Source organism: Carassius gibelio, chromosome A2, assembly GCF_023724105.1.
Source record: "Carassius gibelio isolate Cgi1373 ecotype wild population from Czech Republic chromosome A2, carGib1.2-hapl.c, whole genome shotgun sequence".
NCBI lineage: Eukaryota > Metazoa > Chordata > Actinopteri > Cypriniformes > Cyprinidae > Carassius > Carassius gibelio.
In genome coordinates, this window is record NC_068372.1 from 22,699,472 (window position 1) to 22,716,684 (window position 17,213).

General features: G+C 35.8%; 1 protein-coding gene across 10 annotated transcripts in view; it reads right to left on the bottom strand.

The window, feature by feature from the left end:
* The window catches only part of LOC128031712 (unconventional myosin-IXb), a 26,432-nt gene continuing 9,219 nt past the window's right edge, over positions 1-17,213 (bottom strand). For 7 of the 10 annotated variants that reach the window (XM_052620116.1, XM_052620093.1, XM_052620078.1 and 4 more), the window contains exons 7-41: positions 16,504-16,627; positions 15,874-15,963; positions 15,547-15,663; positions 15,263-15,397; positions 15,052-15,173; positions 14,486-14,627; positions 14,204-14,399; positions 14,039-14,114; positions 13,809-13,901; positions 13,489-13,596; positions 13,263-13,296; positions 12,550-12,672; positions 12,242-12,322; positions 12,026-12,136; positions 11,129-11,251; positions 10,894-11,043; positions 10,244-10,368; positions 9,679-10,155; positions 9,371-9,431; positions 6,516-6,595; positions 6,241-6,332; positions 5,872-6,056; positions 5,584-5,691; positions 5,297-5,467; positions 4,865-4,906; positions 4,655-4,766; positions 4,495-4,568; positions 4,128-4,317; positions 3,133-3,261; positions 2,931-3,036; positions 2,718-2,849; positions 2,358-2,481; positions 1,717-1,814; positions 1,466-1,593; positions 1-1,232 (exon numbers count right to left, since the gene is read on the bottom strand). In XM_052620116.1, coding sequence (XP_052476076.1) covers positions 970-1,232; positions 1,466-1,593; positions 1,717-1,814; positions 2,358-2,481; positions 2,718-2,849; positions 2,931-3,036; positions 3,133-3,261; positions 4,128-4,317; positions 4,495-4,568; positions 4,655-4,766; positions 4,865-4,906; positions 5,297-5,467; positions 5,584-5,691; positions 5,872-6,056; positions 6,241-6,332; positions 6,516-6,595; positions 9,371-9,431; positions 9,679-10,155; positions 10,244-10,368; positions 10,894-11,043; positions 11,129-11,251; positions 12,026-12,136; positions 12,242-12,322; positions 12,550-12,672; positions 13,263-13,296; positions 13,489-13,596; positions 13,809-13,901; positions 14,039-14,114; positions 14,204-14,399; positions 14,486-14,627; positions 15,052-15,173; positions 15,263-15,397; positions 15,547-15,663; positions 15,874-15,963; positions 16,504-16,627 — 4,522 coding nt within the window. In that variant the 3' untranslated portion in view covers positions 1-969. Of the gene's footprint in view, positions 1,233-1,453; positions 1,594-1,716; positions 1,815-2,357; positions 2,482-2,717; positions 2,850-2,930; positions 3,037-3,132; positions 3,262-4,127; positions 4,318-4,494; positions 4,569-4,654; positions 4,767-4,864; positions 4,907-5,296; positions 5,468-5,583; positions 5,692-5,871; positions 6,057-6,240; positions 6,333-6,515; positions 6,596-9,370; positions 9,432-9,678; positions 10,156-10,243; positions 10,369-10,893; positions 11,044-11,128; positions 11,252-12,025; positions 12,137-12,241; positions 12,323-12,549; positions 12,673-13,262; positions 13,297-13,488; positions 13,597-13,808; positions 13,902-14,038; positions 14,115-14,203; positions 14,400-14,485; positions 14,628-15,051; positions 15,174-15,262; positions 15,398-15,546; positions 15,664-15,873; positions 15,964-16,503; positions 16,628-17,213 lie in introns of all 10 variants that reach the window. The other 3 variants (XM_052620133.1, XM_052620123.1, XM_052620142.1) reach the window with 2 other exon arrangements.

A 17,213-nucleotide genomic window follows, 5' to 3' on the forward strand; every position in this document is an offset into this window, starting at 1 on the left:
TGATTTTGCAGGAACTTTATGTCTTCAATACCAAGAGCGGAATTCAAGTAATTTGATTTCAATTCCCATAACATAAAATTATTAGATGTATTAAGATTTCTAAAACAAAATGTGTGTTCTAATTCATTCTAGTTTTCAATATGCAGCATTGGCTTATCAATTTTAAGACCTGTTTTTACCATTTCTCCTCACTAGAGCAGAATATATCCATACTATCCTTACAATATAAAACATCTGCCTTCATGATGAACATTTTTCTACAGATTTATTCTTAAAACAAATGTAATTTGACTGCTGACGAGAAAGCATCTTAGAATCTGCCATGGATAACTGCATTAAAAAAAAAAATCTTGCTGCAACTTCAACAGTGCACATTAAAAATGCATGCAAAAACATTTTCAAATCTTCAAATAAAAAGTTTTAACAATATAAAAATATTCACATATGAAGCACGACATACACCACTTACAGTAATTTCACAGAAAACAATGAATATAATAATGCATTAAGAGAACAATTCTTGGTTGTGAGAATAATGACTCCTCTAATGTGCCTAAGAAAAAAAAAAAAACAATAATAGAGGCCCAGACCACTCAAATATAATCTACACAAAAAGTTGCTTTAGACAAAAATTAATTATCAATAATATTAAAAAAGTAGCGGTTAATAAAATATTTGAACCTACCAAAGTGTTGCCAAGAATATAAGGAATGTTTAAATAATCTTAGCAAAACATAACACAAATTAATTATGGCTTTAAAGTTATTTTAAATATACCCAAGTTTTGTACATTTACAAATGTAATCTACAAACACAACAGTACAACATGGTTTAAGACAGCATGCATGAACCAAGTGTTTGATTTATTCCTCAAAACATATGAGAGTTGATATGGTCAGAAATGGGATATCGACTGTTGCTTGATCCGTTGCAGGAAAGAAACATTTTTATTTTTGGTGTAATTTATTGTCAAACATCCTCATCTATAAAAGGAATGTCTTGGTCTGAAAGACATCTCTTGCCCTGATTACCTGCAGAAAAGGAGGCGGAGAGGGATTCTGGGACGTCTTGGCTTTGGGTAACAAACTTGGACTGGACTCCACCTTGGCATGAGACAGAGAGGTTTTGGTTCAACTCTTCAGCAGGCTGTTTGGTCTCTGTTTTAGGATCCTGTGTTGAATCAGAAGGTTTAGAAGGTTTCTCTGGCTTGGAGCTGTTCAAGGCAGTGTTTGCTGAAAGAGATGCTATGGATTAGCCACTGAGGACTAAATATATTAACACAAACTTGTAAAATTTCTGTAAAAGCAGCAGTGCAAACCCATGGTTAGAGAAACAGCAGGTTAAATAACTCAAGCTCAACAACTGGCTCACCACAAAAGCACCAAATCCAAGCCTTCTTTATCAAAGAGCGTGCGGGGACGTCCAAACATAATGTTATTAAAATGTCCTGTACCTCAGTACTGACCTTCCGTGTCCAAACTCACAAAATGGTCTTCTTGTAGACTCTCAGAGCTGATTAATGATTCGGAGTCCATGTTCTCAGTGTCTGAGCTATCCTGTTCAAACTCAGGTAGTCTAAAGGCCAAATCGTTCCTAAACCACAAACAGAATAGGTTTTGAATGGTACAATAGAAGTATGTACTAATAACTCTCAATTATTTTCCCAGGAGCAAGAACAAAAAAAATGTCATGTTAAACATTCATTTCTCAACTCACTTTTCCTTCTTAATGGACCTGATTCTTTCAAGCAGGTTCTTTTCGATTTCGCTCTCCTTCGAGGCAACATCTGAATCTAATTTGGGCCGCTCAAATATCTAATGGAAAATGAAATCATGAGATGATGTAAGATGAGAGCCATGAGGTGCACTCTGCAAGCTGTTATACCAAAGTGGCAAAATATTAGACTAAAAATTGCACATACATTTAACAGATAACGTACATGAGGCTTTGTTACACTATGAATAGTTAGCCACAGTGTGTGGTTGGGTGTCTACAGCTATGATGGTATTCAGAATAGCATTGCCATTTAGGTTTACTGCTTTTATAAAATGGCTACCAAATACTAAAATAATTAACACAATATTTCAGATTCATTAAGAATCACACAATCAGAATAATAAGTATCATCTTTCCACTAGAAGATTTGATCCCTGACATCTAAACTAAGGTTTAACAGTGACAAAGTTAAAAATACCACCATTTATTTGAAACAAAAATATTCTTTCCTTATAAATGTCTTTGCTGTCATTGTTGATATATTTAATGCCTACTTGCTGATTAAAAGCACTAATTTCATTTATTTATTTATTAAATGGTAGTTTATATTTATCTACTGTAGTATGTTAAGTTTTTCTTACCGTGTTCTGCCTTCTGAGTTTGAGCTGTTTAATGGCCATAGCTTCCGCATTTTCCAACTGCTGAATTTCTTTCATTTTCTGATTATAGCACCTTGTTTGCTCATTAATCAGAATTTCCACAAAGCTGCACATAAATGTTAACCATAAGTTTCATATGAGGCGATGTTGTCATAGTATGTTAGCAAAATGTTGGCCAATTAACAATTAACTGTTCATTACAATTAACAATTTGGCTGCTTACACAATTGATGAATTTTGTATTGTACCCTTTACTATTTTAATATCAACCATTAGCACCATGTCAAACCAGACAAACAATCTAGTCATAAATGAACACAAATAAACCAAAATGATTCTCACAGAGTGGTCTTGTTTAGATCTTTCATACTGAGAAGAGGGTCAGAAGAATCTGGGCAGCGTAGAATGCAGGGTGCAAACACGATAGCCAGAGCGTTAGCCGACATTCTATTGTGAGCTTCCTCTTTTGCCACTCTAAATATAAAAAGAAATTACGCATTAGGCAATGCACAGGATTTCTAATATTCACCTTAGTCATATGCAATGGTTCCTTACTTCACAAGATGAAAAATAAGCCTTTCAAGAGTAGAGAAGTTTGAGGGAGGTAGTTCATCCAACTTTCGGTAGATAGCACGCAACCGCTCAGATGCTTCTGGGAGATCTGGAGGAGAAAAAATAAAATGTGTGATTCTTTTTAACATATGTGGGATAAATGTTTAGCCTTCACACCCAAAATTACATGTGGCCAAAACCCTACCTGCAGCATACATGAAGTCACTGTAGAGGTTGTATGTAATAAGTGGTTCAGGTAGCTCCCGTAACCACAGTTTGACCAAGCCGGTGATTGTGTGGATGGGGTAATTGTCAAGAGTGACGGCCTGTGGATCTGGAGAGATTAAAAACTTTTAATGCATGAAAGACTAGCAGCGATTTTCAAGTGAAGTAACACATGACAAAGGTAGTTAAACTTATCAAGGAACAATTCACTCATAAATAATTATCTTCTGAAAATTGGAATGGATTTTGAGAAATTTAGCATTAAATCACTTGCTCCTCAATGGATCCTCTGCAGTGAATGAGTGCTGTCTGAATGAGAGTCCAAACAGCTGATAAAAACGAAAATAGTCCACATAACTCTAGCCCATCAAATTAAGTATTGTAAAAAGCTTTGTTAGAAACAAATCCAACATTGAATGCATTTTGGCCAAAAAATGTCTTCTCCAGTGATAATGTCCATCTCTTGCATCTTGCACCTCTTACATAAAAAAAAAAAAAAAAAAAAAAAAAAACTATTTTTTTCAGGTGCTTGATCTATGCATATTTCTCTCCTATATCAGACAAGGTGACTTTTTCACTGAACAAAGCAATATGGATAGAAGGCTAATATTTTACCCAGAAGCACCAGTCTGAAGTTAAAATACATCTCAATGACGGATTTGTTTCTTACAAACATGTAGCTTTTCATTTCACAAGATGTTTATTGATTGACTGTAGTAGTATTAATTGTATTATCAGCTGTTTGGACTCTTCACCATTCACTGCAGAGGATCCATCCATTTAAGCGATGTAATGATCCATTTCTCAAAATCTATTCCAATAGAGAAACAAAATCATCTACATCGGAGTCAATATTCAGTAAATTACATTTTCTGAGTGAACCATTCCTTTTAAAAAAAATTACTTGAAGGAAGTACCCTCTAATTTCTGATAATGAGGTGTTAAAGAGCAATCTAAATCTAATCACACCATCACCTTTCTCTAGAATGTGGCGAAGCTCTTTGGCTCGGCAGACTGAGCCAGACTTGCGGTAGATGCCCTCTGTGTACAGTCCGTTCATTTCGACATGTACCAGCATCTTCTCCATGACAAAGGGGACCGATTCAGCCGTGTGCACCAAGGCACAGAGAGATACACCAAAGTGGAGTGTCTGCTCACCCTCTTTCTAAATAAATGGAAACATACAAACTATAACTATATGATCCAACACATCTTTTATTACAAATAGAAATTTAACTTCTGTCATTATCTACACTAACATGTTAGCGAGGATGATGACAAAAATGTCACTGGGTATATGCGATGGAGTTATACTACGTAAAGTAAGGACAACAGTGCTCACCTTCCTGTCACAGTGACCCGTGCAATTTACAGTTATCTTTCTCAGACACTTCTTATGACAGACCATTTTACAAGCTGAAACAGAAAACACAGCATAAATGAGGTACCACTGAATCCTTCTCAATTATTAGTGTTTAAAGAAAAGGACGGTGGATACTTACAGCTGCACATGAAGGCCTTTTCCATTCCCCATATGTATGAGCTACACTGGTCACATGATTGCATAATAGTCACCTGGTATGTGCTAAATAAGTGACCCAGTGGGCTATCAGGCTTACAGACAAAACAAAAGGTTTTGGAAGAGGTGCAATAAATATTCACATCCTTTATTACAAATATTAATGTGCTTCTATTTCAGGAAAATAACTTACACATTTATCTCTTTTAGAATTTCTTCTATTCCTCTCCTTAACCTGCAAATTAGACAGAGGTAAACATAAGCTAAATTCAAGGCAAAATGATAACTAGTTTGGGTCAGATTAATAAAAGAGCAAATACATTTATAAAGTTACAAAACATTTATTTTGTAAGAGGTTCTACAAAAACAGAATATTTCTTAACGGTTTTACTCTCTTTTTGATTAAATAATTGTAGCCTTGGTAAGTATAAGAAATGTTTTCATAAGCATTATAGAATTAGCAAAATTGGATTCAACTGGGAATTGTGTTTCTGTGCAAATGTACAGTCGTTACGGAATTCTACAGGCCTAGATTCTTTGAGGATCTGGTGATTACTTACCTTCTCATAAATATTTTTGAGCAAAGCTAAGCTTCTGTGGCAATATTTACAACTTATAAAGTTACCTTACAAGGCTCTGTCTCCAGTCGCTTGAGCTCTCCCCTGATAAATCCATCCAGAACTGACTGAAAAAGATTTACCACCAGCGGCACCTCAGATGCTTTCTCTCGCCCTGCAAAACTGGATACCTTCATCTGGTAACCTGACATCAGGTCCTTATAGCCGATATTGGGATTCTTTTGGGCACAGGAAACAGATCATTTCAAACACTTTCCAAAAAAACGTAACTTATCTACTGCATTTCTGAAACTATGATGGGAGTAAGGTTATAGATGAGTGCAGATCAACTTACTGATATAGAGTACATGGATTTGATGGTGTCTCTGAACTGTGTGGTGGCTAAAAAGAAGATTTTCTCGGTTTCTGAGAGTTCCTTTGAGCGGGTGCTTAGATCGTTCATCTGGATTCAAAACCATAGCATCAGATGAAGTATTTAAAAGTACAAAGTGATTACCAACAACAAACTATCAGGATCAGGACTATCAGGAGCTAAAGGAAACATTTATAACAACTAAAGTGTCAAATCCAAAAATCTAAATACCTTTCAGAATGCTGATGAAGAATAAATATCAACACAAACCTGATTTCCCAAGAACTCATCCAATAGGCGAAGTTCATTACTGTTAGTGATCTCTCTGTCCAGCGAAGCATTCCACTTCTCCTGGACACGAGTAGCTCGGCTGATTTTAATGGTGGATTTGTGACGGGATCCAGGATAAGTGGCAGAGTGCTTGATACGTGGAGAATTGGAGTGAGAGCCACCGTCTTTTGGCCCGAAGAGACCGAGATAAATGAGAGAAAAAGAGGGAAGTCATTGCAACTGGAATAAGTACTTACAACTGGTCTACTTCATACATTTTTATGTGCATGTATTTATTTAATAAATACAATAAATTATTAATTTAAATATTTCTGAATGAATTAAGTGGGTCTTGATGAATAATTCAACCTAGTTCCACTTTTTCTGCCAGTGTCTTCGCCATAGTTACATTCCCATCCTGGGGTGTCAGGCGCCTTTTAAAAAACTTTAGGAATCCCCCTCTGCAGGATATAAACAGAAAATGAAGTAAAATGCAAGCAACAACACACTTACATGTATTATAAAATTTTTAAAACCGATAATAAAAAAACAAAACAAAAAACAAATCAGCTGTGATATTTCAAGTAAAGGCTAGAACAGCAAGGTTCAGCAAAGTTACATGCCGATGGAAAAGCACCGATCACCTTTCTGGTGTGACGGTTGGTGCTCCTTCACTTGTCCTCCTTGTGATACTCTTGTACCCATCAGTATCAGGTGACTGGATCTGAAAGACCAAAGCATGTTTAGAGACTTACTGAAAATGATCATCATGAAACAGAAGAAAAAAAAAGTGGCTCACTCATCCAAGCCCTGAATGCCTGACAATCACTCCAATCAAAACTACACATAACAATGAGTTTTTATAGTATACATCCCTTTGTTACCCCTAGTCCCTAATTCATTCTATTCAATAAGTCATACTAATATGATGATTTGCTGATTGTCAATATTTAAAACAAATGAGTAATTTCTTTGATGAATAGAAGGATCCAAAGATCAGCATTTATGAGAAATAAAAAGCTTTTACAACATTATACACTATATCATTAAAAAAAAAAGTTAGTATCATTTTTATTTTTTGGAAAATAAATAACAGAAATGAATAATTTTATTTAGCAAGGTTTCTTTAAATTGATGATAAAGACATAATTTTACAAAAGATTTAAATTACATTTTAAAATATATTCAAATAGAAAATAATTATTTTAAATAGGCTAGTAAACATATTTCACAATTTTACTGTTTTGCTGTACTTTGGATCAAATAAATGCAGGCTTGGCGAACAGAAGAGACTTCTTTAAAAAACATTAACAATCTTACAGTTTAAAAACTTTTGACTGGTAGTGTATAGGCAACTTAATTTTTTTCTCAAATTTCTTAGAAATCTATAACTGCTGGACAATAACAAATAATAATGATTTGTTTTATACTACAAACAACTGTTTTCATACAGTGATAGCTGGAGGCTTTTGTCCATATTAGGAATTACCTGGTATGACTTTCTGCGCAAGAACGCACTCTGGCTTCGAGTATGAATGAAACACACACTGCATGAATGTTTAACACTCCGTGATGTTCATCTGGCTTCCTGGGTCCGAATAAAATATTAGCTCATGCACAGACTATCCTGTATCTTTGAGTTTACATCTATACTTATTCACACCAGACCAGCTCTTGAAAACCTTCAAGCAAACACACTTGACTGAAAAAGGGCGGGAGACGAATTTCCGTGATATTAAAAGTGGAGGGGACACGTCCCCCGAGTCCCCAACGTAATGTAACACCCATGGTCCCATCATACATACATACAGACAGTTCAGGATAAAGCAAGATCACATTCAAGCGGATGTAAAACAACAGTTTAGCTGACAACCATTTAGCAAAAAAGGTTTTCTAACCATAATATTCCCTGATAATGCAGATAGACTGGGTTTATTTCTTTAAATTAGTACCACCACCAACCTCCCACACTGCATTCCAAGATCCATGTTGACCTTTTCTGCTATGGGCTATATAATTTAAGCAGTATTTCATATTGAGGAACAAAATGTGTCTTCAAAAACCTGCAGAAGGCCTGACAATTGTTAATGAAATTACTGTTAATTTAGCTGGCAAAGCTCTTCAGAGCCACAGTATTCAATATTTGAGATCATTTTCTGTGATAAATAAATAAGAAACTAAAACCTTACAAAACAGATAACGGAGCTGTTAAAGGTGGGAGTTGAGGAAGTTGAGGAAGAATATAAATTAATATAAAATAGAACATGATCATGATTAAAATAATCTAGTATGTAATATTATTTAAGACCCAATCAGTACTATAAAATATGATTAAATCACTTCTATAATGATGCCAATTGTTGAAGCCATACAAACATCAAAAGCATTGGCCAGTTTTAGGTATATAGAGTCAAAAATAGAGTCAACTAAGCAACCACAACATTATTCTTCTTACATTTATTTACTATAATCACTAATTAGCACACCTAGCAGGAGCCTCAGTGTGTGTACTATGTCAACTGAAACAAAAAAGGTCAGAAACAAAACCGACTTCCAGTCAGAAACATCCAAGAACAGGATCAGCCTGGTTCCCAAAGAGAAGTCTTTGAAATTTTCTACACTCAACTAACGCTTATTGTCATGGTATGTTAGCTGTTGCAGTCTTTTACCACAGTCTCCAGTTCCAATGCGGATACTGAACTAGTGTGCTTGCCGGTGCCCGTGTACGAAATTCTTTTGGTTGTGAACCATAACCTATAATACGTCAACCGGTTTAGATGAGGATAACAAAAAAACGTCACCTGTACCTGCTGATCCAGTTATGCGTAAACACTGTGAACTAATCAGTACAGCATCTTTGCTGTACACTTGCATACGTTTAGAGGTTTGCAGTTTGTAAGATTTTTTAAATGTTTTTGGAAGGATCTCTTACACTCACCATGGCTACAATTATTTGATATTATTATAACATAAAACAGTCTAAGAGTAAAATGAGAACAAAACATCAAAGTAGGCACAACACACCACAGCTCCAGAGATAATATATAATTGTGAATATTTGTGTTCTCACCACAGGTGTATTTTGAGCTTAAGCGTCTGATGAAAAGAGTCTAAGCTCGAAATGTCATCTGTGGTGAGAACACAATTCATATCTCTGGAGCTGTGGTGTGCCTACTTTGATGTTGTTCAATTTATTATAACATAAAATAAATCTTCTATTTTAATACATTTTATGTAATTTATTCTTGTAATGGCAAAGCTTAATTTTTAGCGGCTATTACTCAAGTCTTTAGTGTCACATGATCCTTCAGAAATCATTCTGATATGCCAATTTGAAGAAACATTTCATATTATAAAGAAAACTTTTGTGCTGCTCAATATTTTTGTGTAAACTGTATCATTTTTTATGAATGCAAGTGTACACTTTGCTATTTTGTTTTGGTGCTTTCACAACATTTTGGATTTAACAGACAGATCAAAATTCATTTTTAAACAGTACCTCATTTTCTGAAGAACTCATTCTGGACACATTATCCAGGGACTGGGAAACGCCACATTTCCTATCATATATGAAATAGTAACATATAAATAAGGAATAATGTAATAATCAGCCAGTCATTACAGGCACGGGGAAAAGATAAATTATTAGACATAAAACATTTATGATATTTTCCGGAACAACTGTCAAATATACAGATTAGTGGTTATACAAAAATAACTGCTTACAGAAAGAAGCATTCCAGAGAATCACCTAATAAAAAAATAACCTTTTTTACTTTAAAAGAATGACCAAAACAAAACTCTCACCGTATACCCGATTTTCTCAGGCTTTGAAGTCTTCGCCTCCCACCACTGACGTTCTCCACGTGTGCTACGTCCCTCCTCCTCTCATTCTGTTTTTCAGGAATCTCCTTCAACCTGGTTGTCCTGTCGTGACGTTGTAGGTGTACATTATTTTGAGTTTCAGCAGAACCACATTGGCCCAGGTTCAGTGGAAGCGACACAGGCCGAGGGAGGCCTGAAGGAGATGGTTGTCCTTCTTTATTGACAATATTGTGTGTATCATCTCGAATGGGTTGGTCCTCATTGATGATGAGTTGCTTTGTGATTGTAGTAGGATGTATTGTGACCTTAGGCTTGGTCCCTGTGTTTGACTGCGGGCTCAGTTCTTCTGTCTTCTTTTGTTCAGTTGTGAGGGATTCATCAGGCAGTGGAGGCTGTGGCTTTGGCTGACTTGGGTTTTTTTCCTCAGTCTTGTTCAAATGGCCCAGCTCTGTCTGAGATCTGAAAGAAAGATCAAAATTAATAATATTGTTTTACCTGGAAGTAAAAAAAAAAAAAAAAAAACACTCAAAAGGTAACTTGGACTTACATTTGCGCTTTGAGCTTTTCTTGCTTCTCCAGATATTCAGCTCTCTCCTTGGACCTTCGCCATGCGGTCTGGATCACAGTAGCTGCACTGCTTCGGTATGTCTTCCGCAAATAACGCCATGATCGCTGAGGGATGAGAGAGGAAACATCTGCTCAGAAACATTTTCATTTATTGGAGTTTCCCAACCAGGTCCACAAACCGTTTGAGACTCATGACAATTCAAAATTAAAACTAAATTAAATTAAAAATTACACTTTTCTTTTGTAAAATATAATTTATTCCTGTGATGCAAAAACTGAATCACATGACACATCAGAAATCATTTGAATATGCAGATTTGGTGCGAAATAAATCTTTCTTTTATAATGATCAGTGCTGAAAACAGCTGTGCTGTTTCATTGTTTTGTGCAAACCATTATACATTTTTCCAGGATTCACTAATGAAAATAAAGCTGAAATGGAAAGTGGACATCTTGTGACACTTTTGATCAGTTTAATGTGTCCTTGCTAAATAAAGTATTAATTAATAAAATAAAAAAATCTTACTGACCCCAACTTTTGAAGGTTATATTAATTATTATATTTATTTAAAGGTTAGAATATTACTTGACTATTGCTAGACAACCCCTGGTCAACCAAACAAATAGTACCTGTATGCTTATAATTCCTTCCCTTCTGCGCAAATACTGTTTCCTCATCAAACAGGCACGAAACCATCTCTGCAGGATGATGATGCTCCTCATCACTTCTTTATGACGGACTTCCTGAAGTATTTGTCTTTCCGACTCTTTCAAGAACACCTGTACACATAGTTTGATGGTCAATTATGGAAAGTTGTATCTGAATGACAAAAGAGTGTAAGAGAAGAGTGTAAGTGAAATATACCTTGGTTCGGCCAATCTGAAAACTAGAGCTGGGTAAGCCCATTTTGGTCAGCAGGTTGGTGATGTCCTGTTGAGGTGTTGATATTTCCTTCGGCAGCAGCACTCTGAACTGATCTGTAAACTCCTGCAGTGACATTGTTAAATAAGAACCTTGATTTATATGCATTCATGGTTCCAAAATGTATTATTTCTAAATAACTAATTTTAATGGAACATTTCACTCAAAAGAGTTTGTTTCTTCATCGGAACAGATTTGGAGAGATTTAGCATTAAATCACTTGCTCACCAATTGATCATCAGAATAATAGAATATTAGGAGCAAAATCTGTGTCCATGATGCATAATAAAACTTCCTCAAATTACAAAATGGTTAAGGATCCATCCCTTGTTGTCCTCTTACATCAAACATCCACCAACATATTTGTTTTTTGAACGGTTTTCATTTGTAAACGGTGCTTAATCTGTGTATACTTCTCTCCTGATTCAGTCAATATGATTTTTTCACTGGAGAAAGCAATATTATGGATAGAGGACATGCATTTTAGCCAGAAACAACACTTTAAGGTTAAAAACATCTTAAAGATGGATTTTTTTTATTACAAACAAACAGCTTTTTGCTTCAATATACAATAACTGATGGACTGGAGTCGTGTCAATTACTTGTTTTTATCAGCTGTTTAGACTCTCATTCTTTCGACAGAGCAAGATATCAAATATTTTTCGATACAAAAACAACCTTATCTATATCTTGGATGACATTAATAAATTAAAGCAAATGTTCCTTTTTTGGTGAACAGGGTTATTAATCAACGAAAACGAATTAAGCAAATTAACCTAAAAAAAAAGCTATTGCAAATATCAATATCAGCTGAGAAGTTTTCAGTCCATATTACATTACCTTGAAGGTGAATTTGGCTCCATACCCAGACTTCCTCATCTGAACCGTCTGTAGCATGCCTGTGTACCTCAGCTGCTGAAGGACTAGAGCGTCATCAAAGTGCATTTCCTTCTGTAAACACATTCACCAACATATATATATATATAAAAAAAAAGATCCTTGACCCAATAAATAAAATTGGTAAATCGCAAAACGTACAATAGCTCTCCACCATACCTTATCAGCATTTGATCTGATACATTGGACAAAGAACGGTTCAGCCTTCCTCAGGGTCTCCAACAGCTTGCTTAGTGATGCCTGGACAGTTTAAAACATGAACGCATGTGACTCATTGATTCGTCCATCAGCATCCATTAAACCTTTGCAAATCATATCAAGACCTCCCCACAGCTTAGGGGCTCTGAACCTTTTATCTAATTTACAACCACCATAAAAGAGGCTTTACAGAGATGGAACAAACCGATCTATGAGCCCTCTATAATGAAGGAGCTTATGGTTTCCACACTAAGATAATAATATTGAACCTGGAACTGAGCGCTGATGCTTGGAGGTTTCTTCGTGGTGTGTAGATGGAGCAGAGACCTGTTCGCTCGATTGTGCTGTGTCAGGTCCATAATGAACTTCAGAGATTGTGAATCTATGAGATTCTGTACAGAAAACAGAGCACTCTCATATTTTAAACCAAGGAAAATTAATACACATGTATTGCACAGTAGAAAATATGAATTTTCTATTACGTTTTCCAAAGTGAGTCTCGCCCATGTACAACTTTGGATATACCTGAACTAAATTTATTTCTCATAATTCTAAAATAATTCACATAAATCTAGTGATCCAAAGGCATCTACATTTTTTCATATATATTTTGTATTATAACATATATTCATATAAAAATATATATGACAGAAATATGTTTAAAAAAAAAAGTCAGTTTAAAATAACTGTTTTCTATTTTAATATATTTGTGTTTATTTTGTTCTGTAATGGCAAAGCTGCATTTTCAACAACAATTATGTGTGTGTTTTTGAAATACTTGACATTAGCTTTGTAGACAAATATACAGTAAATTGTGACAATGTATGACTTTGAATAGTAAACTAACTTTTTTTTTGTTGTTATTCATAAGCTGGACAGCCAACAAGTATCAAGCGTACATGGGCACTCCTTCAGTACGGTTTAAAAATAGTATCCTTTAGCAAAACCCACTACAACAACAAGTTTTGATGAATGAATTTACCTTAGGAATTAGCTGCTTGTTTGGCCTGTTCTTCCTAGATAGTGGTAACACACAATTAAGATTTTGATTGAAAATATTAAGATTTTGAAGAGAGAGAGAGAGAGAGAGAAAAGGACAGAATATTTCAGTTGATTTTTTCAAATTAAATTACACATAAGCACAAGCTGAAACAGAGAGCAGTGGTGTCGCCACAGACAGATGGTCACAGAACATGTGGCCCACTCACGGAGAGAAGAGACGAGACTTCCTCACAGAAATTGTGGATAGACGCAACTTTTGAGGAACTTCACCACCAAACTGCTTAAGGTAATGGAGGACTCTGGCATGCAATTCCCTGATTGATCCCAACCCCAAATCAGAAATGTTTAGAAAAGAGATCAAATAAAGACAGTATACAGCAGAAATTAGTCAGTCCAAACACCCATTTCACAAAGAATCCAGTGAAGAAGAAAAACCATTAGACTCTTAATTCACAGGAAAAAAATTATCATCAGCTGTAGAAGATTACAAGCCTGGTATGAAGACTTTGAGCGACTGTGAACGTACTTCTTATTTTCAAAAGTTGCAAAAATGTCTTCAAAGACTTCGAGTGGACCCTCTTCAGACCGATCAAAAGAAAAGTCAATCAAAGGGCCCGGACTGTGTAGAGATCGAAATGCAGTTTGAGCAGGTAAATGGACAGTTGTATAGATATAAAATAAACAATGTTATTTGCCTTAAATCCACTGCTCCATCAAGACGCCACACATTTACAGGAATTAATCCAGTCCATTTACCTCTTTAGCCCATCTACCACAATGCTGGGACTCTTCATTTTCCCAAGAGAGTTCCTGGAGTAGCGCCTGATCTGATCTGATATGGAAACAAGCATGTTAAAATCAATGGCAATCCACTTATGTAAGCTGTAAGTAAAATGTGTTAGTAGAACACATAGACGTTACCTGGATGTTTTTCTGCCCAGCTTCGTCCAGCCTTGTTAAAGACAGCCAGGGTGCGTATGGTGGCCCTAAGGATGCCCCACCTGAACACAGCCACTGGATTAGCCCCGATCAGGTGCCGCAGGTAACTGCACTCACTGCTTCGAAGCAATGAAACAATGTCCGGCCTCATGTGGTCGGTGTTCTTCTCTCTGAAGTCCTATAGGGCAGCAACATCACAAAGGCGGTTTAGTATTGTTTTCCTACAATTTAAAAAAAAAAAAGTTTCAGGGTCTTTTCCTTTACCTTTATCTGGTATTTGACCTTGCCAGCAAAATGCCAGATAACAAAAGCTGGCTCCTGCACTGGGGTCTGCACAAAGAATGGGTTTTCCTGGTGCTCCTGCTTAAACTTCTCTAGTAGAGTGCTGTCGGTGGCTTGAGGAGAACTAGAGAGGGAATAACACAGAATATTAACTACTGGACTACTAGAAACCCCATAAAAAAAAAGATATTATGAGAGGAGTCTTAACAATTCACATTCTGTACTATCCATACTACATTATCTGCAAGATATAATTCAAGTAGTGGATTAGCAGATGATAAACCTTTTTCATTGGTTTTTCACAGTGTGCACATGGTTTTAACAATATTTCATATATATGTGAATATTTTGTGTATTTGTTCAGGGAAAAAAAATAATCTTAAAAAGCTTTTTTTATTCCGGGAACTAATATTCTATTAGTCTTTTTTTTTTTTGCAAAGTATATTCTAAATATTTAAGAATTAAAACACAGTAAAATCTAAGCAACCTCACTTTCCACTAAAAGAACAGTAGTACTAAAAAGCCATTCTTTATGGGACTGAACTCACTTGCTCTCCTCATCCAGCAGATAAAACAGCCCGGTGGGTTTCTCGCTGAAGAGACTGATGCAGCCAATGTTGTCAGGGTAGTCAATATTGTGCCATGTGATTCCCTCTGCCACGTACTCTTCCTAAAACACAATGCAAGCATGAGGTGCATGCTGTAGAAATTCCCGTCCACCAAAATCCAACATCACAAAAACTCGTCATCAGAACTCACCTGTTCAAGTTTAGATATGCGCTGATTACAGTAACACTGTAGTTGTTCATTGGCATAATTAATGCAGAACTGTTCGAAACTGTTCGTCTTGAAATTTTCAAATCCAAATAGGTCCAGGACACCGATAGATAAGCACTGCGAGGAAGATAATATTTTATAAAATTCAATGTCCTTCCGTTTGCCACCAGCTGAATAGATCAAGTCAAGTCCTTCCAAATAAATTGCATATATGTAAATAAAATATAACAAACAATACAGTGATTGTTTAAATTAAGGATCCATACTGGGACAGACTCTTCCAAATCTCTCTGGTTAAGTAGAGCGTGGTTGATTCGCAGGACAATCCAGTCAAACAGGGCACTGTACAGAGATTTGGCCATAGAGTCTCTGGCAGTGATGGCCTGAAGACAACAGTTTCAGTATGAGGTCAATAGATTCTTAAGAGTACAGAAATGACAAATATAGGTGCTAGACAGGCCTCTTCAAACAGCTGACTTCACACATAAAATATGACAGATATGCATTTAACACATGACTAGTCAATAAATGGATGGTACAGAGTAGACAAATGGCAATATATGTACCACCTTACACATAAAAGACAAATTTACCTCGCTGTGGGTATAAGGCAGGATCAGTGTGTCATTAGCAGTCACGGCTTTTCTTGAAGTCAGTGCTTTCACAAGCAGCTCCACTTTAATCTGTAATTCAACAGAAATGACATAAAAAAGCTTTTAAACCGAGTGTGACAGAAATTTGTCACCTGATTTGATAGATTTTCACAGATTGTGAAATCCTTTAAATGACGATTCCTAATAACTCAAGTGCAAAATGGGTAAGGGGTTCCACTTGGAAAATCTGAAAGCCAATTGTGAAGAATATAAAAGAAAAAAAACTGCTAAGAGTGATCTGCTAAAAAAATCATGATTCAGTTTCTTAAATCAAAATCATCAAAGGTTTTGTTGATTCTTCAATGTTTTGAATATGAAATGTGCATGCATATTTGGGTTTCGGTTAGTGATGATGAAGTAGTTGTGGTGAACCAATAAATTAATTAATGTCACAGCACAGTATTTCCAAAGAACTGGGGTGGGGTTATTGCGGAGTATTACTATTTAAAGGAATTATGTTATTACGTTTCTGTGCTGTATAACACAATGAATAGAAAAACAATGACACCAAGTCGCAGGTTCCACCTCTTGTACTGAATTTATACTGAACACTAAAGTGGCCAGTGGTACCTTAAGAAGGTCCGAGATAGCAGAAAGAACACAATCTGGCCCAACTTTAAGCCCCTCGCCAACAACTTTAGTCTCATACGTCACATTTCCCAGGTATAGAATGGCAGAGAGCACAGAGAATATCCTGAAAAAGACCATCAATAATTGAACTACAATAAATATGCATTAGATTTATAAAAAAATATTGACTTTCTTTGCAAGGTGCCTTAAAGAATTACGTCCAAAAAAAACATTGCAATAGAATGCTTGGTACTTTTTAAGGTAACAATGCAAATCGAATGACACATGGGAATAGATCTTGAATCATTTAAAAAGTTCCTGTTTTGTCAAATAATTATATTTCTAACACTGTATAAATAATTATTAATTAACAGATTTATATAACCGGCACATTTGCATAAGGAAACATTGCTGTTCCTTGGAAGACAGCTCATAATGATTTAAATGTGTCAGGTGACACTGACGTTGCAGTACTGCATTAAACACTGCTGTTCCTTAGAAGACAGCTCATAATGATTGAAATGTGTGAGGTCTGACATTGCAGTATTGCATTCTGTTGTCATGGCAAAAAAGAGCTAAGTGCAAATTAAAAAGGCTTGATATATTTTCCCCCGCCGTGACAAGTACAGAATTTCACCCATACATACACACATATACACACATATATACACACACACACACACACACACACACACATATATATATATATA